The 23,528-nt window shown below is 46.2% G+C and overlaps 2 protein-coding genes across 5 annotated transcripts in view; one reads left to right on the top strand and one right to left on the bottom strand.

The window, feature by feature from the left end:
* The window catches only part of LOC136380711 (IST1 homolog), a 450,214-nt gene extending 441,792 nt beyond the window's left edge, over positions 1-8,422 (top strand). For all 4 annotated transcript variants that reach the window (XM_066348759.1, XM_066348758.1, XM_066348756.1 and 1 more), the window contains exons 5-10: positions 53-136; positions 649-759; positions 2,163-2,360; positions 3,092-3,184; positions 4,166-4,214; positions 7,083-8,422. In XM_066348759.1, coding sequence (XP_066204856.1) covers positions 53-136; positions 649-759; positions 2,163-2,360; positions 3,092-3,184; positions 4,166-4,214; positions 7,083-7,282 — 735 coding nt within the window. In that variant the 3' untranslated portion in view covers positions 7,283-8,422. The remainder of the gene's footprint in view (positions 1-52; positions 137-648; positions 760-2,162; positions 2,361-3,091; positions 3,185-4,165; positions 4,215-7,082) is intronic.
* The window catches only part of PKD1L3 (polycystin 1 like 3, transient receptor potential channel interacting), a 78,654-nt gene continuing 63,310 nt past the window's right edge, over positions 8,185-23,528 (bottom strand). Inside the window, 16 exon segments of the mRNA XM_066350182.1 lie at positions 8,185-8,453; positions 8,456-8,570; positions 8,572-8,645; positions 8,947-8,958; positions 9,070-9,136; positions 9,854-9,984; positions 10,420-10,537; positions 11,398-11,540; positions 11,543-11,572; positions 11,575-11,606; positions 12,774-12,934; positions 13,512-13,639; positions 18,096-18,229; positions 20,280-20,547; positions 20,550-20,616; positions 21,688-21,817. Of these exon segments, the coding sequence (XP_066206279.1) occupies positions 8,389-8,453; positions 8,456-8,570; positions 8,572-8,645; positions 8,947-8,958; positions 9,070-9,136; positions 9,854-9,984; positions 10,420-10,537; positions 11,398-11,540; positions 11,543-11,572; positions 11,575-11,606; positions 12,774-12,934; positions 13,512-13,639; positions 18,096-18,229; positions 20,280-20,547; positions 20,550-20,616; positions 21,688-21,817 (1,675 nt within the window). The 3' untranslated portion in view covers positions 8,185-8,388.

Genomic DNA, 23,528 nt, shown 5'->3' with positions numbered 1-23,528 from the left:
AGCCATCTGGCCTGGGCTTCACTTTAATTTTCTGTTATTTTTTTTTCTGCAGGTTGCTGATCAGCTCTGTGCCAAGTATAGCAAAGAATATGGCAAATTATGTAGGACCAACCAGATTGGAACTGTGAATGACAGGGTAACAAACATACTTGTTAAACATGAAACTAAGCAGGGCGGGGGCAGGTGAATTTATTGCCTGCAGTGATCTAGCAGGTACCGCTATGTGGTAGGGTTAATATAGGTTACACATTTCATAGTGAGGGTGAGAAGACAGCTCCTCCCCCTGGCCTCTGCCTCTGATTTGTGAGGCTGTCATTCTGGGTCATTTCTTATTTGTCCCCTGTTCTTTGTGCCCCTTGTAATTTGTGGAGGTGGAAATGAGATCAGGAAAAGGGTGGATGAATTCAAATGTAGAAGGCAGCAGTATCAGCCTTTTACTAACACCTGGGTCCTATGTACCAGAGAATGTGAGAGAGACATGGGTTTTGCAGTGTACTTTGTGACAAGAAAAAAAGTCATTTAGCTCGTCTGAATCTTTTTTAGTCTAAGCTTACCTATAAAATAAGAGGAACAAAGTTTAGAAGTGAGATAGGCTAGACTTAGGCTGGATAGTATAGATGCATCTTAACCCAGGTCTTTTAATTACAGCTAATGCACAAACTGAGCGTGGAAGCTCCTCCCAAAATCCTGGTGGAGAGATACCTGATTGAAATCGCCAAGAACTACAATGTGCCCTATGAGCCCGACTCTGTGGTCATGGTAAGTCAGTCTGTCAGAGTCCACAGAAAAATGGGTCTCTAGATATCCCTGGTTTAGAACCGGATTTGTTGCACCAGTTTGTGTGTGAAAGTTTAAACCTTTGCCCATTTCATTTTTGGGTAAAAAATAATTGTTCCTAAATATCTCAAGAGTATTTAAGGATCAGATGAAATGAACACCTGAAAGCACCTTGAAAAGACACAAACCTTGATACACATGTGTTGCTTTTTTCTGAAGGTCAAGGACTTGTGAATCACCCTGTGGGTATTAAGAAATGCCCCAAGACCCAGAACAAATCCTGAAATGTTTATTGGGTGTCTGTGCCATGCCAGACAGTACACAGAAAGCTGAGAATACAGAGATGCATAAAAACAAGACCCTGGTCCTGAAGAGGCGTACAGTATGAGGAGGGTAGATATGCAAGTAATAGGCCTTCAGCAGTTAAGGTTGATGGGGTATATAACAGATGCTAGGTACGCTGCCTAGATGACCCCACCCCAGATACGAACACACACTATAGAACAGAAGCTTTTCTTTTTGTGACAGAGACAGAGGGACAGGCAGGAAGGGAGAGAGATAAGCATCAATTTTTTGTTGCAGCACCTTAGTTCATTGATTGCTTTATATGTACCTTGACTGGGGGCTACAGCAGAGCAAATGACCCTTTGCTCCAGCCAGCGACCTTTGGGCTTCAGTCCAGTGACCATGGGGTCATGTCTGTGATCCCATGCTCAAGCTGGTGACCTCGGGGTTTCAAACCTAGGTCCTCTGTGTCCTAGTCTGATGCTCTATCCACTGCACCACCGCCTGGTCAGGCCAGAAGCAGTTTGTTTATTTTTCTTACCACTCAGACTGCGTTCTCTCTCTCTCTCTCTCTCCCAAAAGAAGCAGTTTAAAAATTTTTTTAATTGAATTTTTTTTGGTAATATTGGTTAATAAAATTATACAGTTTTCCATTGCACAATTCCTCTATACATTATCTGTGTATTGCATTGTGTTACCAAGAGAACAAAAGCATTTAGTCCCTCAGTTCTCGAGACAGACAGTTGGTGACTTGCATCTCACACAGAGCTGTGTCCCTCCAGCAGTGGCCCTTAGGAGAGCTTGCTTACCAGTCTTTCCTGTGGGAGCTTGTATTCAGTACCTGGTCAGTGCAGGGATTTAAAGACACTTCCCCTTTGACCCAGTTGGGGACACCTACTAGCTGCAGAGCTAGCTCTCTGGGGAATTGGCCCTCGTCTCTACATGACAGCCCAGCTGCTTCCTTCACCCCTCCCTGCTTCCTTCCCTTTCCCACAGGTCCCTGGCCCAAGAGACCTTCCTTCTTGCTAATCTCCATCTCAGTCTGTTTGCTGGGAACCTAGCCTGGGCTGTGGGCTGACAGGGATTTCTCTTTTTCTCAGGCAGAAGCTCCCCCTGGAGTAGAGACAGATCTTATTGATGTTGGATTCACGGATGACGTGAAGAAAGGGGGCCCTGGAAGAGGAGGAGGCGGGTTCACAGCACCAGTTGGTGGACCTGACGGAACAGTGCCAATGCCTATGCCCATGCCCATGCCATCTCCAAGCACTCCTTTCTCATACCCACTCCCAAAGGGACCAGTGAGTATACCTATAAATGCGATGGAAGCTCTAGAAAATGTGACAGAAGATGGCTCTGAATATACTCAGGGATTGTAGGTTATCCAGAGGATTTAGCAGTGAGGGCATTTGGTATTAGCTTAATAATGATCATATTGTGGGGAAAATATTGGGATTTAAAGAAAGTCTTTTGGTTCAGCTGTAGGTAATGCAGTGAGTAAATCAAGTGAGGGTCCTAGAAAAACTCATTTATGTGTAGCTTTTTCACTGAACATGCTTGGGACTTGTTGTAGGCATACTAGTAGCTTTTTCTAAAAAGTGAATACAATCACTGATTAACAAGTAGAAAAGCCTTTTGTAGACAGAATGATTAAAGTCATTGCTGATAAAGAATAGCCTTTGGCTACAGATCTTTAAAAATTTGGAATCCTGATGATGTATGTTGGGCGTTTTTTTTTCTCTTTTGGGGTTCTTGAGTGTATGTGTGTGCATATATATAGGATATATACATAGTAAGTCTTCATGTAATGTCATTGATAGTTCTGTGAATTTAATCAAAATGATATATTATAAAACGCATTGTTAGCATAAGCTAGTTGAGAGAAACAAGATTTACATTCCCATGGCATTGACCATTGTAAGGAAAGGACATTGGAGGACTTGCTGTGTATGTGCATGCATTTGTCCCTTCCCGTGCACAACCCTGAGGAAATGGGGGCAGTGTCGCTGATGTTGCCTTTCTCCTCTTGCAGTCGGATTTCAATGGATTGCCCATGGGGACTTACCAGGCCTTTCCCAATATTCATCCACCTCAGATACCAGCAGTTCCCCCATCGTATGAATCTGTAAGTGCCCGAGCCTCTTTTATAAGCAGCGTGCGAGTGAATCCCATGAAGAGAGCAAAATAATGGCCACAGGGAAGGCAAAGTTTTGATGAACTCCTAGTACCAGCATTGCTCTTGCTTTGGATTCTTGTGCTGCTTTAACATTACCCTGGAAATGGGGTGTGGCGGTGCATTGCTTTGCGGTTCAGCCAGGAATCAGGAAGGAGCACAGATTTCTTGGCAAGTTCTAGGAGGACACTTAACCAGTCCTTTTTTTTTTGGACTGTGTAGGGAATTACTTGGACCTGGTACAGTCTTGGTGCTAAAATATGATAATTAAACTAGGAGTTTTATAAATTCTCAATACTGTGTAAAGGAATAGCGACTAGATTTTTGTTTTACACAGAAGCATCCAGTTAGTAAATTCCAGCCTATAGCATTAATTTTACATTTTAGTCTTGTTAAAACATGCTGTAATTGCCTATTTTGGTAATAGTGGTTGTAGCAGCTGTGGTTTAGAATTAGATGACTTGTTTTCTGCCAGGCTTGTTTGTTCAACTGGAAATTATTCATGTAGGTAGATTCTCCTGTTCCTGAGCTTGCTTCATGTTTGTACCTTGGGCCTGAGTTTTTGTTTCGGTCTTGCATGCTTCAAGCATTGCCACAGCTGTTTCTAGGCGTGAGGCAGATGAGCTTCAGTAGAGGACTTGCTTCTTGGAGGTGAAGTCAGTGGTTTAGTGCTCTCTCTGCCTGGAAGGCAAAGGTAGTAGATGAAAGCGGTGCTGCGGTGTGGTTAGAATTTCCCCCTGCTTGGCGGTTAAGAGCTCAGCATGGTCCGTCTGTCGGAGGCTCAGGAGGGAGTGGAGGGTGGTTCTTTGGAGCAGGTTCTGTTGCTTTTGCTGAGCAGCTTAGCTTTCGGAGAGCACAGGGGCTTATGGGCCTGTCGGTACTTCTCCAGTCATGCCACTGCTTGCTTTTCTGGTAACAATTTTTGTGTTTCAGGTTGATGACAGTAATGCTGATAAGAATGTCTCTTCTGCACAGATTGTTGGTGAGTGAGCTCTTGGCTCTTTTCTCAGAGATGGATTTCCTGTCCATGGCATTTAACCCACATGCCTTGTCTTCTCTCCAAATGCAAGGTAGCAGAAACAGAACTCAGGGTTTCTCTCTTCCCGGGCCTCCCAAAATTCCCCAAGTTCTCTGTTTCTGTTAGTGGTATCATTCTTTCCCACAGTTTTATTTTTTCAACTTCTAGTTTTCAGTTACTTTCAAGTTCTTTATGTTTCTCTTATTTCAGCTTCCACTGTGCTTGGAAATTAAAAAAAGGAAATGAATAGGCACAAATGAAAGTAAATAGCTCAATGACTTCACAACGCAGGCACACTCATGTAGCCATCCATTCAAAAAAGAAAACATGCCCTGGCCGGTTGGCTCAGTGGTAGAGCGTCGGCCTGGTGTGTGGAAGTCCCAGGTTCGATTCCCGGCCAGGGCACACAGGAGAAGCGCCCATCTGCTTCTCTACCCCTCCCCCCCTCCTTCCTCTCTCTTCCCCTCCCGCGGCCAAGGCTCCATTGGAGCCAAGTTTGCCCACGTGCTGAGGACGGCTCTATGGCCTCTGCCTCAGGTGCTAGAATGGCTCTGGTTGCAACAGAGCGACGCCCCAGATGGGCAGAGCATCGCCCCCTGGTGGGCGTGCTGGGTGGATCCTGGTCGGGCGCATGCGGGAGTCTGTCTGACTGCCTCCCCGTTTCCAGCTTCAGAAAAATACAAAAAAAATACAAAAAAAAACCCCAAAACAAAAAAGAAAACACGGTATCAGTATCCTAGGAACCCAAGGGGCTACTACTATATTTGTTTAAAATTAGAGTTGTATTTCTGTATTATTTATTTTTAAAAATTTTTTCATTGATAGAGAAGCATCAACTCACCATTCCACTCAGTTTTTTGTTTTTTTTTTAATTGATTTTAGAGAAAGGAGTGGGGGAGAGAGAGCGAGAGAGAGCAGGAGAAACATCGATTTGTTGTTCCACCCATTCATGCATTCATTGGTTGGTTCTTTTTTTTTTTTTTTCTTTCAGAAACAGAGAGTCAGAGAGAGGGACAGACAGACAGGAACAGAGAGAGATGAGAAGCATCAATCATCAGTTTTTTGTTGTGACACCGTAGTTGTTCATTGATTGCTTTCTCATATGTGCCTTGACCGCGGGCCTTCAGCAGACTAAGTAACCCCTTGCTCGAGCCAGCAACCTTGGGTCCAAGCTGGTGAGCTTTTTTGCTCAAACCAGTTGAGTCCGCACTCAAGCTGGCGACCTCGGGGTCTTGAACCTGGGTCCTTCCGCATCCCAGTCCGACGCTCTATCCACTGCGCCACTGCCTGGTCAGGCTCCACTCAGTTTTGCACTCACTGATTGCTTCTTATACGTGCCCTGCCTAGAGGTCAAACTTGTGACTTCAGTGTTGGGGACAGTGCTTTATTCAGAGCCACACAGCCAGGGCATACTGTTGTACAATTCATACATACAAGAATATATGATCTATATACAAAAATACAGTTTATATTTTGATGCGTTTTCATATTACATGTATCATACACACAACATGCAACCACCATCTTAGTAAAGATATATATAGAACATTCTGTCAACCCAGAAAAGTTCTCTTGTGTTTCTTTCCAGTCAGCTCTAGCCCTCTATCCCAGAGGAAAGGGCTCTTTTTAAAACTATAGTTTATGTTTATCTTTTCTAGAACCTAAATAGAAACGGAAACATACAGTAGATGGGGGAGAGGTGTGATTTTTAACTGGTAAAACAAAATGGAAGACTCGAAATAAAGATCAGATCCTATTACATCAAATAAAATTGACATTAACCCTTTGAGTAGTGAGTATTTTTCATGCTCACTAACCCCTGGGAGTGAGTTTTTTTCCAAAAAATGAAATTAGTTACATTTGCAGTTTTATTAACTTAAAATCATGTTTGTTTGATAACCAATTTATGGAAACAAGAACATACATTTGCTTTTTTTAAATGTTGCCTTACACTTTGAGCTCCAGTTCAGAGTTTAAAGATTGTACATGTATCAGGGGTCTTCAAACTTTTTATAAAAACCGCCCACTTTTGCAGTGCTGGTCAACCTGGTCCCTACCACGCTAGCAACTAAATAGCGCTGAGATTGGCCCACCATGAAAGCTGGACCGCCCACTAGTGGGGGTTGGGACCAGGTTGACCAGCACTGCAAAAGTGGGCGGGTTTTTATAAAAAGTTTGATGATCCCTGCGGAGGCACGTGGTCTTACATGAACGTTCTTACTGCTCAAAGGGTTAACATTTACGGCAAATGCTGTTTCCCCCAGCCTTAAAGAGAAGCTTCATCCTAATAGAACTCTGTTCCAGTCCAGACTTTGGACTTCGTTGTTATGAGGTCTTTGAAAGGGGACAGTTTATTTAAATGAATGCTCTGTGTTTAGAATGAAATATCATTTAGAAAGAAAACTAGTGCCTGACCAGGCGGTGGCACAGTGGATAGAGTGTCAGACTGGGATATGGAGGACACAGATTTGAAAGCCCGAGGTCGCCACTTGAGCGGAGGCTGAGCTTGAGCGAGGGGTCGTTGGCTTGAGCCCAAAGGTTGCTGGCTTGAGTAAGGGGTCACTCGCTCTGCTGTAGCCCCCCGGTCAAGACACATGAGAAAGCAGTTACTGAACAACTAAGGAGCTGCAACAAAGAATCGATGCTTCTCATCTCTCTCCTTCCTGTCTCTCTGTCCCTATCTGTCCCTCTCTCTGACTCTCCTCTGTCAAAAGAAAAAGAAAGCTAGTGTTTTCTGTTGTATTTTGATTTTTTTGTTGGGACTGGGGACTCTGAGAGTCTGAGCCACTTCTCTGGCATTTGTAACAGTGCTCCTTGCCCTAATTTAATTAGGTCCCGGACCCAAGCCAGAAGCCTCTGCAAAGCCCCCTTCCAGACCTGTGGACACCTATGACAACTTTGTGCTACCCGAGTTGCCCTCTGTGCCAGATACACTACCCACTGCATCTGCTGGTGCCAGCACCTCGGCGTCTGAGGACATTGACTTCGATGATCTTTCCCGGAGGTTTGAAGAGTTGAAAAAGAAAACATAGGCCTCTTAAACAGGCAACATCTAAGTCCTGGGAGTTGAGACTGAGTAACATCTCCTTGTAACAAAATCTCTGAAAATCTGTTTCATCTCTGAGCACACGCCTCCTCTGGGCGCTCTTCCTGCTCTACCAGACTGTGCTGCTTTCCGGTTCTGTATTGCTCCTGAGACTTGAGTGTCTGGAGCCACTGGAGATGACTGCGGGGCAGCTGACTCCTGTAAGCCATGCTGTGTTCCTGTCAGTGGTCCCAGTCCTCTCCTCACCTCAGCATTGTGGGAGAGATGACAAAGATGGCTGGGCTGTGGAAGAGAGTACTTCGTGAATTGTCTCAGCCCTGTGCTGATGCTCAAGACTTAGAGCACAAACCCCTGTACAGAGGGGTTTGTGGTGAGTGAGAATCTAGGCTAAGATGGGTATTTTCTCACTCTAATAGGAATGGGGAGAGGAAATGACTCAGGAAGCTACTGTAACAGTTCTTGGAAGCTGAGTCCTTTCATTGGCATATACACTACTCTTTGCAGGGCACTGTTCCACCTGGATCCAGTTGCAAAGTTTATTTGGAAAGTTGAAGGCCTCTCAGTCCTACTGGATTCACAGGTAGCCCTCTGTGGCCTTTTGCTTTGAGTGCCGTTTCCCTTTGAGCAGAGGGCAGCACTGTATAAATTCCTGGTTTTCCTATAGCATGTGCTGTTGGCTTACACTGCTGACGAAGGAAGGACAGACCACATTGGGCAGTCACCTTTCGAGGCTAAGGTAGGCTTCCAGTTGCCTTAATAGAAGTATTCAAGTCTCTTGAATAGTGAGCTGGAAAGCCTACAGGAGAAGCGGGGGTCCTGTTTTCATTGGAAAACTTTATAAAGAGGACTTTTAAAAACTGATCTCATAAATTTTGGTGCCCACGTGGCTGCAGTTGTTTGCCACTTTCAATGGACGAGACTCTTCATTACTGTTGTAACTGTGCTCCTTTGCCCCCTAGCTAAGGCCATCCTTTTCCACAGGGATCACTTTGGGATCAGAAGATACAACTTTGGCTTCTGTGTAGTGTACCTGTATATAACTGCTTCAAACAACTTTTCTTTAATGTTTTTGATTGGTTTGTATCTGATAGCTCAGTAGCTAATAATAAAGTAAAATATCTGTTTCTCCCCTGGTTTGGTCAAATGGTGAGCGTGGATTTTAGTGGAGAATATTTTAAGCAAGTGATCCATGCTGGGCACAAGTCAGACCTTACCTCTGGCCGTGTGGGTAGTATGGATGCCGACAGCAGTGAGCCCGGTTCAGTCTCTGCGTGTAAGCCCAGGGAGCGTCTGTGAGTTTGCTTGGTTACTCTGCTGGGGTTTTGCGGACTCTGGGTTGGGTACAGAACCTAATTAAATTAGGGCAAGGAGCACAGTGTCAGAAACGCTCCCCATCAACCAGATCACATGCTTGTATCTTCAATTTTAATAAGCTGCAGTGAGCTCCTGTCTGACGCACGCAGGTTTCCCACAGCTAGGCTAGAGCTGGGAGGGAGGGTACTGTTACTTGCTGTTCAGCAGCAGAGCCATTGAGTGTGTCACTCTTGCAGGGTTAACCTTTTCCCGACAGTGCCAAGATCCATAAACCTATGAACTTTCAGGGAAGGAAGGGGGTGTTGATCCCTGACAGAATTAAAGTGTACGGTAGACATCTGTTCCTCTCTAAGCCGTGCCCCGCTATGATAAGGGCTAGCCGGTGGGAACAGCTGTGGGAACCCCTGCAGCGCAGTGCCCAGTGCTGGCCCCGCTGTGCACTCACAGGCGTCCTGGGACGCTGGATTCCGAACAGGCTTGACAGCTTCTGCAGCAGGACGTCCGTCAGTGCAGCTTCTTTCCAAGTCTGGGAAGACAGAAGAAAAGGCAGTTAATTGAAATGGTTGCTAATGTTGAAGGACAAAAAGTTCAAAGATCGAAAAAGTAAACATATATAGTCAAGATTCTGTTCCCTTGAATGATCTGCTGTCAAGTATTCTTAGCAGAGGGTCAGCTATGTGTGGGCAGTGGCTAGAACTTGGGAGTCTTGGTAGACTGGGTTTCCTAGGAGGCAGTTGGCAGAGCTGTGGAGGCTCATGAACGGAATATGTGATATTGTGCATTCTGTCCATCTGTACTCTTAAGAGCAGCCACAGCTGGATTTTTCCAAGGGTAGAGACTATGGTTTTACAGGTATTCCCCACTTCACGCCACTTCCCTTTTAGGAAAGGCCTGTGTTGGTACCCGTGTACGCTGACCAGAAGCAGACGAGGAGGAGGCGGAAACAGCGCTGAGGGTCTGCAGCGAGCTGCTGCAGAGGGGGCACACGGGGTGACGCCGCAAGTCTGCCCCACCTAAGCCGCATATTGTATCCCTCCTGCCTTCACCAGATGTTACTGTTGTTTTCGGTTTGATGTATTATTTGCTAAGTTATTTTGGGGGTCCTGGAAAGCTTAAAAAATTTTCCTGTATTAGTGGTGATGGCTTCTTTATGCCATTTTGGCTTTTGAAAATTGTTCATAGAAACGGGTTCTATTTTTGGAGGAAACCTGTATGTGAATTGCCAAGCCACAGTGTCACCTACCTAAAGAGCCTTTCTTTCTTTACCAAAGGACATTAGGATGACAGAAACAAAAAGGTTAATGATCACAAGTACCATCAGGAGGATGCTGGTGAGGACCAGAAAGGAGCCCAGGATGGGGTCTAAGCAATAATCTGGAAAGACAATAAAATACTTTGAGTTTAAACACGGACAGTTTCACTTCTTTAAAAATGTAAATTTTATGCTAATGTTCAGGATATGTTCATATAAGGAACCGATGCCTAAGGGAAAAGCAGAACTAAGGGAGAGTACTTTCCTGGGGGGGGGGGGGGGGGCTGCGCGCGCGTGTGCGCGCGCAGAATGATGCTAAGGGTATAGGAATTCCGTCCGGTGCCCTCGGGCTCGCACAGGAAGAAAATGGGTAGTTGCAAAATTAAGACAATTCAAAGCCCATGTAAGTTTTGGCAATTCTGGAAAATCCAGGGGTGGATAAAAGGTTTACAGTTGTTCACATGGAAAATAATACAGTAAACTTTCAGGTACTCACAACTGTAAACCTACTTTCGACTCACCCTGTATATTAAACCAAATAATTCTGTAGGAAAAACAGGTTGGGGTTTTCACCTCCTTGTGATGAAGGATTCCCATCAGGAGACCAACAAAAGTCACCACTGAGCTGAAAACAGTCCGGTAGTCATAGCTGCTCCATCTAAACAGCAGGTTAAACTGAAAAGGAGAAAGCAGCAGGGCAGAGAACAGGGCAGGCTACTCCCGTGACTTGAGGTGGAGAATGAGGGCAGCACAGAGCCAACTGGATGGAAATGCAAGAAATTCCTTAGCAGGCATTTCAATTACTAGGCCTAAAAAATTATATAAAGTTCCTTTGTAGTAATTACATCGAGTTTTCATATAAATTTGACCACATTCTTGCGGTCTGTTTAGAGATGGACCATTTTATTTATTTATTATTATTATTATTATTTTTTGGCATTTTTCTGAAGCTGGAAACGGGAGAGACAGTCAGACAGACTCCCGCATGCGCCCGACCAGGATCCACCCTGCACACCCACCAGGAGAGATGCTCTGCCCACCAGGGGGCGATGCTCTGCCCCTCCAGGGCGTCGCTCTGCTGCGACCAGAGCCACTCTAGCGCCTGGGGCAGAGGCCAAGGAGCTATCCCCAGTGCCCGGGCCATCTTTGCTCCAATGGAGCCTTGGCTGCGGGAGGGGAAGAGAGAGACAGAGAGGAAGGGGGGGGGGGGTTGGAGAAGCAAATGGGCGCTTCTCCTATGTGCCCTGGCCGGGAATCGAACCCAGGTCCCCCGCACGCCAGGCTGACGCTCTACCGCTGAGCCAACCGGCCAGGGCCGAGATGGACCATTTTAAAGATGAGACAAAGGTATGAACCTAAATCACACTGCTAAATAAGTATGGGACGACAGCTAGAACCAGCTTTCTTCCTCCACTTTCCCTCCTAATTCGGCCACTTGAACTGATGATTTCCATATAGTGACATCTTCCTAGGGCAGCAACGTGATTCCAAGACCACAGCACTTAGGAAAAGACAGACACTGAGTGGGGGCTTACAGCAATGGCGTAGTCTGTCAGCAGGATGAGGATGACCAGCAGGAAGCCCACCACCTCGTCCCAGGCTTGGTTGAGCGTTCTGCCAATGACCTGCAGCCTGGGGTTACGGTGCAGCAGGTTCAACAGCTGAACAGTTGCCAACGAACCAGGTAGCCCATGAGATGAATGACAGCGAGTTCACTTTCACAGCCTCGTGGAAGCTGATGAACCTGTACCAAGGAAGGCTGACAGTTACTCAGCAGGAAGTGCACGCCACCAGTTCCTGTGATGTCCTCTCCAGTGTTCCCGCCGCCGGAGTGCGGCAGTTCTGAGTCCTGTAGGCCGTGTAAGCACTGCTGTCCAGTGTGGCCTCCTGTATTTGTGGACCTGGGAGCACTGGCTAAAGTGGCGCATACTTGGTAGCTGCGCTGAAGAGAACTTGAAGTGGGGCCCCGAGCTGGTCTCTGCTCCCGTTTCATCCTGGAACTCGAGGCCGGCCTCCTCTCTTGCTCTGGGTGGGATTAAAGCTCCCCTCTCAGAAGGAGCTGAGTTAACATAACGGGATGTGCCATTATGCTAGGCTGCTTTCCTGTGTCCTCCGGCAGGAGAGTCTAACGGGTTTAACAGTGCTGAGTGGAAAGATGCTTAAACTAGAGGGCTGTTACTTACCAATTAGGAGTTGATTTTTTTTGTTAGGTTTATTTGAGGGATGCATTCATAATTTTATGTTGCAGCAACCTGGTTAATAAAAAAAAAACCATAGATAGGAGCAGGTTGGCACTCGATCATAGGTCTTTTGTTGTCGAAGACCTAGGCAGTGCCACAGGGCAGGCTGGGCCTTGGTTGCCATTGTCATTTGACTGCAGACCAGCTGTCCCTGCATAAACAACCCTCTATGCAGCTTCCTGGGACACGGAGTCTGCCCTAGATCAATAGCCCCGGCCAGCCGCTGAGGGTTAGAAAAGCTGTGGTAGTATGTGGTCTGGGGCACAGATGCTCTTCCCAACGAGGAAGACCAGAGAAGGGGGCCCAGAGGGGGAACATCCCTAACCCAGAAAGCAACCGGCTTTGGGTTTAAAGTATGTACTGTGTGTTGTGGTTTTATTTAAAGGATGATCACGCATCATGACTTTGGTTTTATTCCTTGGCCGTGGTGCAAAATAATGACCAACAGGCCCTTGTTATGTGAAAGGCAGCAGAGCTTTCCAGCACGATTAGCACTAGGTAGTCGTCTTCCCTGCTGTGGACATTGGTCTGCGTTCTGCGTTTCACTCCGGCATTATGCAGAAATACAGATTTGGTGGATCAGTGGAGGGGGAGGGGTGTGAGAACACCTGTGTGTAACAGGAAATTGGACATGGAGCAGGAAGAGCCTGTGCTCTCAGGCTCCCTCTTACCTGTCATGGTCATGGTGGTATTGGGCCATGTTGTTCTTATGTAGAGAAATAAGCTTCGTGTCAAGCCCCAAGATGACGAAGCTAATAGTGACTATGCTCTTCTCCAGAATGCTTTTTTTCCGCGTGAAGAACCTGCTTCGCAGCTGTTTCAGCCGGCAACCCTAGACGGACACCAGCGTCCTTCCTGCTTGCCTGCGCGGTGAGCCCCGCCACCCCTCGCGCGGTGCTGGGACGCTGGCAGAGCACTCGGCTGGCACTTGTCAGCTCCAGCTGGACACCTGGGCTCTGGCCTTGGTTCTGCTCTGTGGTCAGAGCTGCTGCTTACTGAAAAGTTGGCCCTCCCTGATACAACTTTAATGGGGTACAGTCGTTTTTCTTGTTTAAACTTAGATAAGAAGTTTCTGAATTAGTTTTCAAACCTGAAAATAAGCATCCTATTTGGTTTAAGATAGATTATCTTATAGATACAAGCATTTTTCAGTACTTGCTTTGTTCATCATACTTTCAACCTCTTGCTATTGCCTTATATAGGGGTCATACAATGTACAAAAAACAATATTCTTTCTACAGATTTAATTCTTTAACTCTTGCAAACAGAGCTACTTTGTGGAAAACCAGTCAGCCTTTGACTGAAGTCAAGCTTCTGGAAAGGACCAAAATCATAGCCACGATTCAATCGCTCATTGTGGAGCTCTCCAGACACCTGCCAAGACCTGAGATCTAACATTTTTAGCCCACCTGTATGAAGCCGTAGTAACAGACTAAGAGATAATAGATGACTTGTGAGATGACAGACCAGGCAAAGCCCTTCTTTGGCGTTTGAAGGGAAGTGAAAGTGTCCAGTCTTGCAGAGGTAAAGACAGCACCTGAGAATAACATTTGAAGTCAAGAATCTTTAGAACTTTTACCCTTTTCCCTTCATTCTCTGCCTCTGAAATAAATCACAGCTGTTCCTGTACCATCAGGTTAAAATATTTTTGAGTTTCTAAGCTATTTCCTCTAGAGGTGTTGTGAATATCAAATGAGAGCATTTGTACAAAGCTATTGGGGAAATGTGCTGATTAAGAGTTAGTAGAGCCCTGGCTGCATAGCTCAACTGGTTAGAGCGTTGTCTTGAAGCGCAGAGGTTGCTGATTTGATCCTGTCAGGGCACATACAGGAACAGATGTTCCTGTCTCTTTCCTGCTTTCTTCCTTCCCCTCTCTAAAATCAATAGGATAAACATTAAAAAAAACAAAAACAAAAAAACCCAAACATCAGTAGAGGGAGATTATATTGTTGATCCCACCTGGAGGGCAGTGCCGGTGACTTAACAGCTCTCACAGATGTTCCCTTACGGCTGCAGAGACGCACACGTGCTGCTGCAACATGTTTCGGGAGCTGACGACTGTGGTATAAAACGGGAACAGTGGGGCCTGACCAGGCGGTGGCGCAGAGCATAGAGCGTCAGACTGGGGTGTGGAGGACCCAGGTTCAAGACCCCGAGGTCGCCAGCGTGAGCGCAGGCTCATCTGGTGGGGTTACTCGGTCTGCTGTAGCCCCCCTGCCAAGGCACATATGAGAAATCAATCAATGAAAAACTAAGAACTGCAATGAAGAATTGATGTTTCATCTCGCTCCCTTCCTGTCTGTCCCTCTCTCTGACTCTGTCTCTGCCACAAAAAAAACAAAAAATGGGGACAGTAGGGTTAAATATAAGTGTGGCACTTTTGCTTAAAGCTATTTAAAAATCATTTTCAGAAATTACTATGATGAAAATGCTTTGAACCATTTCAAATTTATTTTCTATGTGTAAAGCATTATTATTAACATTATTCCACGAATACTAATATTAGTATCTCATGAATACTCAGATGTTTATATGATGATAGACTTAAAAAAAAAAGCTACAGATTCCAACTAGCAGGACAGGGAGATTGTTGCAGTTTTATTAAAAGCATGAAAGATCTTGTAGCTAAAACTTTTCATAAAGCCCCAAATTATTAGAACATGCACCCCTTGATAGTAGGAAGTACACTTTAAGAACAAAGAAATTCCTACTTCAAATAGCTAGCTCTCAAGGTTGGGACTTTCCCTTTGTTTATCTCCCCTCTATTCTTTTGGTGGTTATCAACATTAAAAACCCCCCTGAAGACCCTCAGGAAGCCTTCATGCTTCATTTAGAAGTAAGTGTAAAAAGCGGTCTACTGTGTGGGTCTGGGAAGAAAACATTCCTGATTCGAAGTAAAACCTGGTGGCAAATGGAAGGACACTTGTGGGCACATTCTGGGGAGAGAAGAAAGGAAGTAGTAAAAGAAGACAGACTTCCTGTTAAAAGTAGGGGGATTCAATGTACCAGTTTCCCTCCAGTCCCTTACAAAATGCCACTACAGTGACAATGAAGGGATAAAAACTGAAAAAGATGAAGAAGAGGTGATCAAATGAGAGCGGCATACTACTGGAAAACAGATGAATGACACTGACTGGATTCAAGAAAGTGGAAACCTAAGCAAGAAACCCAGAAGCAAGCCAGTTCTTACTTGGAAAGGCTGAGAATTAAGGACATCAGGTTCCTCTGAAGGTAGGGGACAAGTGGAACAGAAGACAGAACTGATCGCAAGTCTGAACATAAGCAATTAGAGCCCAGATTTCCTCACCCTGTCACCAGACATTTGCCACCCAGCCTGCCTCCCACCATCTACCCTTGTGATTTCTTTCCTAGTGATGTTGAACTACAGAGAATCTGAACTCGGAGACAGCAGGTATATCTGAAAGTCTACTGGAAAAGGGAACTGGAGAGAGTTTACATGCCACATGACGAGACCCTTCCCTGTCCCCTTCTCTCAGCTGGCTCTGGGAAGTCTAACAGGCTTCTGTCGTCTAAGCAGAAGTCTGGAGGCTCCCTCTCTGAAAATGACTGCCCGAGAAAAAAGACAGCTATACCAGTTGACATGTATACAGAGCTTCTATTTACCATTTATTCGCTTTTTTTAAAAAATGTCTTTTTTTTTTTTTTTTTTTTTTTTACAGGGACAGAGTCAGAGAGAGGGATAGACAGACAGGAATGGAGAGAGATGAGAAGCATCAATCATCAGTTTTTCATTGTGGCACTTTAGTTGTTCATTGATTGCTTTCTCATATATGCCTTCACCGTGGGGCTACAGCAGACAGAGTAACCCCTTGCTGGAGCCAGCGACCTTAGTTAGGTCCAAGTTGGTGAGCTTTGCTTAAACCAGATGAGCCCGAGCTCAAGCTGGTGACCTCGGAGTCTCGAACCTGGGTTCTCTGCATCCCAGTCCAATGCTCTATCCACTGCGCCACCAGCTGGTCAGGCATAAAAATGTCTCTTTCTTAAATAAGAAAGAATAGCCAGATGCTTAAACTTCTGATACTGTAAACTGGAGATCAAAATAAAATAAATAGAATACACTAAGCTAAGAGGAATTAGAGAAAGTGAAAGAGCTGATAAAAACAAAATGAACCTGTAGTCTCCTCAGAGAGCTGAGAGGATATTGATTCTGTAGAAGAACTACAGGAGCCCTGGCCGGGTGGCTCAGTGGATAAGGTCATTCCGGAGCACCAAGGTGGTGGGTTCAATCCCTGGTCAGGGCACATACAAGGAGCAATCAATGGGTGCACAACTAAGTGGAACAATGAGTTTGTATAATTTACTGCCCTTGCACCCTTCCAGGAAGTTATTGCAGAGATGTGCTCCAGCAAGACGAGAAAAGAAGCCAAGAGAGGAAGACCTGGACTGAGAGAAAGGGTCCAACAGAGAGGTACAGCTAATCCCTAGTGCGACAGTGAAGGGAGGGTCCCGGATAAGAGCAGGCCTAGAGAAGACCAATCTGTACTGGACCAAAAGGATGCAGGGCCCTAGAGAGGCTGTCTCTTGAGAAAAAGACAAGTCTGACCTGTGGTGGCGTGGTGGATAAAGCATTGACCTGGAATGTTGAGGTCGCCAGTTTGAAACCCAGGACTTGCCCGGTCAAGGCACATATGGAAAGCAGTTACTACGAGTTGATGCTTCCCATTCCTCCCCCCTTTCTCTCTCTAAAATCAATTAAAAAAAATAAAGACAAAATGATAGGTTATGTGATGCTTTTGAATAGAATGAGATTTTTACTTCGAAGAGTTTGATTCATCTCCAATGATAGAATGCATGCAAAACCAAGCAAATATGAAAGTAATTATAAACTAGGGAAAACAGTTGTGAAAGGAAGGCAGTTGAATTGTAATACATTACATGGTTCATCTTTCTAAAATATACTATCACGGCCTAGCGTGCGGAGGACCCGGGTTCGATTCCTGGCCAGGGCACACAGGAGAAGCGCCCATTTGCTTCTCCACCCCTCCACCGCACTTTCCTCTCTGTCTCTCTCTTCCCCTCCCGCAGCCAAGGCTCCATTGGAGCAAAGATGGCCCGGGCGCTGGGGATGGCTCTGTGGCCTCTTCCTCAGGCGCTAGAGTGGCTCTGGTCGCAATATGGCGACGCCCAGGATGGGCAGAGCATCGCCCCCTGGTGGGCAGAGCGTCGCCCCATGGTGGGCGTGCCGGGTGGATCCCGGTCGGGCGCATGCGGGAGTCTGTCTGACTGTCTCTCCCCGTTTCCAGCTTCAGAAAAATGAAAAAAAAAAAAAAAAAAGATAAAATATACTATCACAATAATGGAAATAGTACTATAAATTATATCGCTATAGTGGGAACATGAGGAAAGAGAAAAGGGGTGTGTGTGTGTGTGTGTGTGTGTGTGTGTGTATGTATGAGCAGGGGTCGGCAAACTCATTAGTCAACAGAGCCAAATATCAACAGTACAACGATTGAAATTTCTTCCGAGAGCCAAATTTTTTAAACTTAAACTATATAGGTAGGTACATTCCTTATCGAGGTAGCTCCTGCACGTGGTATTTTGTGGAAGAGCCACATGAGCCGCCGTATGCCGACCGCTGTTTAGGGATATGTGGGGATAAGCAAGTTAAATCCTCACTGTCATAAAAAATGCTGTCTAAAACTGAAGATTTATGAAATAGCTAATACGTATCTTAATTTTTAAATTCCAGAAGAACCAGTTAAAAATGTTGGGGTGTAGGTATGAGGTGGGGAGTAAGGACTACTTGTTTTTGCCTTGAACTGTTTGACTTTTAAAATTATGCGCAATAACTTTAAGTAAAATAATGCCCTTTAATGGTATAATCCAGCAGTTCTCAACCTGTGGGTCGCGACCCCGGCGGGGGTCGTTCGACCCCCGCTGGGGTCATGACCCACAGGTTGAGAACCGCTGGATAATCAATTGGGACTTCTGGGATGGCCAGGTCAGAGGGAGGGAAGAAGGGACCTTCGTACCCACATGGTTGGATTCCAGAATCAGGGTCACTGCACAGAACAGGTTCACATTGGCATTGAAGTCCACAAATTCCACAAAGAGGCATTTGGTGCAGCGGACCAGCCAGTGGCTCTGTTCCAGATGCTGTGGAACTCTGGGAAAACAGGACAGGCTGCTGCAGTCTCCATTCAGCCTCGCAGAGGAGGAGGGTGCCCTGGCGTTCCCAGTATCGCCCACACCGAACGAGGAGCTACATTTCCCAGTCTGGTTTACCTGTACCTTTGATAATTACTAATGCAAGTTTTCACAACAGTAGTCACACCAAGGTTAAATGGTTCAAGAAAATATATTTGGCATTTAAGGTCTGAGGTGGAATTTTATATGCTATGTCAACTAACTTCTATTTGAAGTGTTAAATGGTACTCTTTACTAATAGCTATTCAATTTTGAGAGGTGTTTTTTTTAAAGATTTTATTTATTGATTTTTATTTTTTAAATTATTTTTATTTTTTATTTATTTTAGAGGAGAGAGAGAGAGAGAAGGGGGGAGGAGCAGGAAGCATCGACTCCCATATGTGCCTTGACCAGGCAAGCCCAGGGTTTTGATCTGGCAACCTCAGCGTTTCCAGGTTGACGCTTTATCCACTGCGCCACCACAGGTCAGGCTCAATTTTGAGAGGTGTTAAGGGGTGGAAATGTCATTTGGTTGACATTTTTTTTTTTTAAGGTTTATTTTATTGATTTTAGAGAAGGTAAAGGAGAGAGCAGGAGAGAGACAGGAACATCTCTGTTCCTGTGTGTGCCCTGACCGAGGATTGAACCAGCAACCTCTGTGCTTCAGGACGATGATCTAACCAACTGAGCTATCTGGCTAGGGCATTTTTTTTTAATTTTTTTTATTTTTATTTTTATTTTATTTTTTCATTTTTCTGAAGCTGGAAACGGGGAGAGACAGTCAGACAGACTCCCGCATGCGCCCGACCGGGATCCACCTGGCACGCCCACCATGGGGCGAGGCTCTGCCCACCAGGGGGCGATGCTCTGCCCATCCTGGGCGTCGCCATGTTGCGACCAGAGCCACTCTAGCGCCTGAGGCAGAGGCCACAGAGCCATCCCCAGTGCCCGGGCCATCTTTGCTCCAATGGAGCCTTGGCTGCGGGAGGGGAAGAGAGAGACAGAGAGGAAAGCGCGGCGGAGGGGTGGAGAAGCAAATGGACGCTTCTCCTGTGTGCCCTGGCCGGGAATCGAACCTGGCTCCTCCGCACGCTAGGCCGAAGCTCTACCGCTGAGCCAACCGGCCAGGGCCCATTTTTTTTTTTTTTCTTTTATTAATTTTTAGAGAGGAGAGAGAGAGAGAGAGAGAGACAGAGAGAGAGAAGGGGGGGAGGAGCAGGAAGCATCAACTCCCGTATGTGCCTTGACCAGGCAAGCCCAGGGTTTTGAACCAGCGACCTCAGCATTCCAGGTCAACACTTTATCTACTGCGCCACCACAGGTCAGGCCAGCTAGGGCATTAAAAAAAAATTAATTTCTTGTCTTAAATTTAAGTGAAGAAATAATCATTTTAATTTAGACTTTCATACGTAATAACATATTCTCAGGATTAATATACAAAACCACTCTGCAAGTCATGGCAATTTATTTTTGGCATTTGAATTTTGGATTGATTGTGGTTCTCAATGAAGGGCAGTGTTTTCTCCTATATATATTTTTTTTTAATTTTATTTATTTATTCATTTTAGAGAGGATGGGGGGAGATAGAGAGAGAGAGAGAGAAAGGGGAGGAGCAGGAAGCATCAACTCCCATATGTGCCTTGACCAGGCAAGCCAGGGTTTTGAACCAGCAACCTCAGTGTTTCCAGGTTGACACTTTATCCACTGCGCCACCACAGGTCAGGCTCTTTTCTCCTATATTTGATGAGTAGTTTGCCCAAGCTAGAGCTGCCTGAGTTCAACTGCAGCTACAATTGAAATGGATACGTTTTTCCAGATGAGAAAAGGAATGAGATTTGGCAAATGGGCAAACTAAAACATACCTGTAGTTTGAGGCTGAACAAAGAATTTTTTAACTAAAAGATACATTTCCTTAAAAGTCTAAAATAAAAGTGTCTGCACTACTCAAACTGGTCCTTAATTCGCACTTGTCCTAAGAACAGACAGAGCAAACATCCCGGTCAGCCTGTTCAGGGCGCAGGCTCGCTCACCTGATGGCAGAACTGGCGTGTCTTCCAAGTCTGACAACCTATCCTCCTCCTGAGTAAGTGGCAAATTCCCCTTGGAAGGGATAGCCACCCAGGGTCTCCTGATTCTGATAACGCCAAATGCTGTCTGATTCTGTGTGGTTCATTTCAGGGGGCCTCCAGTTAAACCCACAATTCTCTGTATCCTCCAGATCCTGGTGAGATGGCTTCCCTTGTTCTTGGGGAGACACTCTGGTTGGAGAGACTGTAGAGCTGGGAATGTGAATCTGACAAGTAGAACATTGCCCAAAAGAAAGGAGTTCCCCGCCCTGGCCGGTTGGCTCAGCGGTAGAGCGTCGGCCTGGTGTGCGGGGGACCCCGGTTTGATTCCCGGCCAGGGCACATAGGAGAAGCGCCCATTTGCTTCTCCACACCCCCCCTCCTTCCTCTCTGTCTCTCTCTTCCCCTTCCGCAGCCAAGGCTCTATTGGAGCAAAGATGGCCTGGGCGCTGGGGATGGCTCCTTGGCCTCTGCCCCAGGCGCTAGAGTAGCTCTGGTTGTGGCAGAGCGACGCCCCGGAGGGGCAGAGCATTGTCCCCTGGTGGGCAGAGCGTCGCCCCATGGTGGGCGTGCCGGGTGGATCCCGGTCGGGCGCATGCGGGAGTCTGTCTGACTGTCTCTCCCCGTTTCCAGCTTCAGAAAAATGAAAAAAAAAAAAAAAAAAAGATAAAATATACTATCACAATAATGGAAATAGTACTATAAATTATATCGCTATAGTGGGAACATGAGGAAAGAGAAAAGGGGTGTGTGTGTGTGTGTGTGTGTGTGTGTGTGTGTGTGTATGTATGAGCAGGGGTCGGCAAACTCATTAGTCAACAGAGCCAAATATCAACAGTACAACGATTGAAATTTCTTCCGAGAGCCAAATTTTTTAAACTTAAACTATATAGGTAGGTACATTCCTTATCGAGGTAGCTCCTGCACGTGGTATTTTGTGGAAGAGCCACATGAGCCGCCGTATGCCGACCGCTGTTTAGGGATATGTGGGGATAAGCAAGTTAAATCCTCACTGTCATAAAAAATGCTGTCTAAAACTGAAGATTTATGAAATAGCTAATACGTATCTTAATTTTTAAATTCCAGAAGAACCAGTTAAAAATGTTGGGGTGTAGGTATGAGGTGGGGAGTAAGGACTACTTGTTTTTGCCTTGAACTGTTTGACTTTTAAAATTATGCGCAATAACTTTAAGTAAAATAATGCCCTTTAATGGTATAATCCAGCAGTTCTCAACCTGTGGGTCGCGACCCCGGCGGGGGTCGTTCGACCCCGCTGGGGTCATGACCCACAGGTTGAGAACCGCTGGATAATCAATTGGGACTTCTGGGATGGCCAGGTCAGAGGGAGGGAAGAAGGGACCTTCGTACCCACATGGTTGGATTCCAGAATCAGGGTCACTGCACAGAACAGGTTCACATTGGCATTGAAGTCCACAAATTCCACAAAGAGGCATTTGGTGCAGCGGACCAGCCAGTGGCTCTGTTCCAGATGCTGTGGAACTCTGGGAAAACAGGACAGGCTGCTGCAGTCTCCATTCAGCCTCGCAGAGGAGGAGGGTGCCCTGGCGTTCCCAGTATCGCCCACACCGAACGAGGAGCTACATTTCCCAGTCTGGTTTACCTGTACCTTTGATAATTACTAATGCAAGTTTTCACAACAGTAGTCACACCAAGGTTAAATGGTTCAAGAAAATATATTTGGCATTTAAGGTCTGAGGTGGAATTTTATATGCTATGTCAACTAACTTCTATTTGAAGTGTTAAATGGTACTCTTTACTAATAGCTATTCAATTTTGAGAGGTGTTTTTTTTAAAGATTTTATTTATTGATTTTTATTTTTTAAATTATTTTTATTTTTTATTTATTTTAGAGGAGAGAGAGAGAGAGAAGGGGGGAGGAGCAGGAAGCATCGACTCCCATATGTGCCTTGACCAGGCAAGCCCAGGGTTTTGATCTGGCAACCTCAGCGTTTCCAGGTTGACGCTTTATCCACTGCGCCACCACAGGTCAGGCTCAATTTTGAGAGGTGTTAAGGGGTGGAAATGTCATTTGGTTGACATTTTTTTTTTTTAAGGTTTATTTTATTGATTTTAGAGAAGGTAAAGGAGAGAGCAGGAGAGAGACAGGAACATCTCTGTTCCTGTGTGTGCCCTGACCGGGGATTGAACCAGCAACCTCTGTGCTTCAGGACGATGATCTAACCAACTGAGCTATCTGGCTAGGGCATTTTTTTTAAATTTTTTTTATTTTTATTTTTATTTTATTTTTTCATTTTTCTGAAGCTGGAAACGGGGAGAGACAGTCAGACAGACTCCCGCATGCGCCCGACCGGGATCCACCTGGCACGCCCACCATGAGGCGAGGCTCTGCCCACCAGGGGGCGATGCTCTGCCCATCCTGGGCGTCGCCATGTTGCGACCAGAGCCACTCTAGCGCCTGAGGCAGAGGCCACAGAGCCATCCCCAGTGCCCGGGCCATCTTTGCTCCAATGGAGCCTTGGCTGCGGGAGGGGAAGAAAGAGACAGAGAGGAAAGCGTGGTGGAGGGGTGGAGAAGCAAATGGACGCTTCTCCTGTGTGCCCTGGCCGGGAATCGAACCTGGCTCCTCCGCACGCTAGGCCGAAGCTCTACCGCTGAGCCAACCGGCCAGGGCCCATTTTTTTTTTTCTTTTATTAATTTTTAGAGAGGAGAGAGAGAGAGAGAGAGAGAGAGAGAGAGAGAGAGAAGGGGGGGAGGAGCAGGAAGCATCAACTCCCATATGTGCCTTGACCAGGCAAGCACAGGGTTTTGAACCGGCGACCTCAGCATTCCAGGTCAACACTTTATCTACTGCGCCACCACAGGTCAGGCCAGCTAGGGCATTTAAAAAAAAATTAATTTCAGCCCTGGCCGGTTGGCTCAGCGGTAGAGCGTCGGCCTAGCGTGCGGAGGACCCGGGTTCGATTCCCGGCCAGGGCACATAGGAGAAGCGCCCATTTGCTTCTCCACCCCTCCGCCGCGCTTTCCTCTCTGTCTCTTTCTTCCCCTCCCGCAGCCAAGGCTCCATTGGAGCAAAGATGGCCCGGGCGCTGGGGATGGCTCTGTGGCCTCTGCCTCAGGCGCTAGAGTGGCTCTGGTCGCAATATGGCGACGCCCAGGATGGGCAGAGCATCGCCCCCTGGTGGGCGTGCCGGGTGGATCCCGGTCGGGCGCATGCGGGAGTCTATCTGACT

Source organism: Saccopteryx leptura, chromosome 9, assembly GCF_036850995.1.
Source record: "Saccopteryx leptura isolate mSacLep1 chromosome 9, mSacLep1_pri_phased_curated, whole genome shotgun sequence".
NCBI lineage: Eukaryota > Metazoa > Chordata > Mammalia > Chiroptera > Emballonuridae > Saccopteryx > Saccopteryx leptura.
The sequence above is the reverse complement of the archived record's forward strand: the minus strand, read 5'-3'. Positions and strand labels throughout refer to the sequence as shown.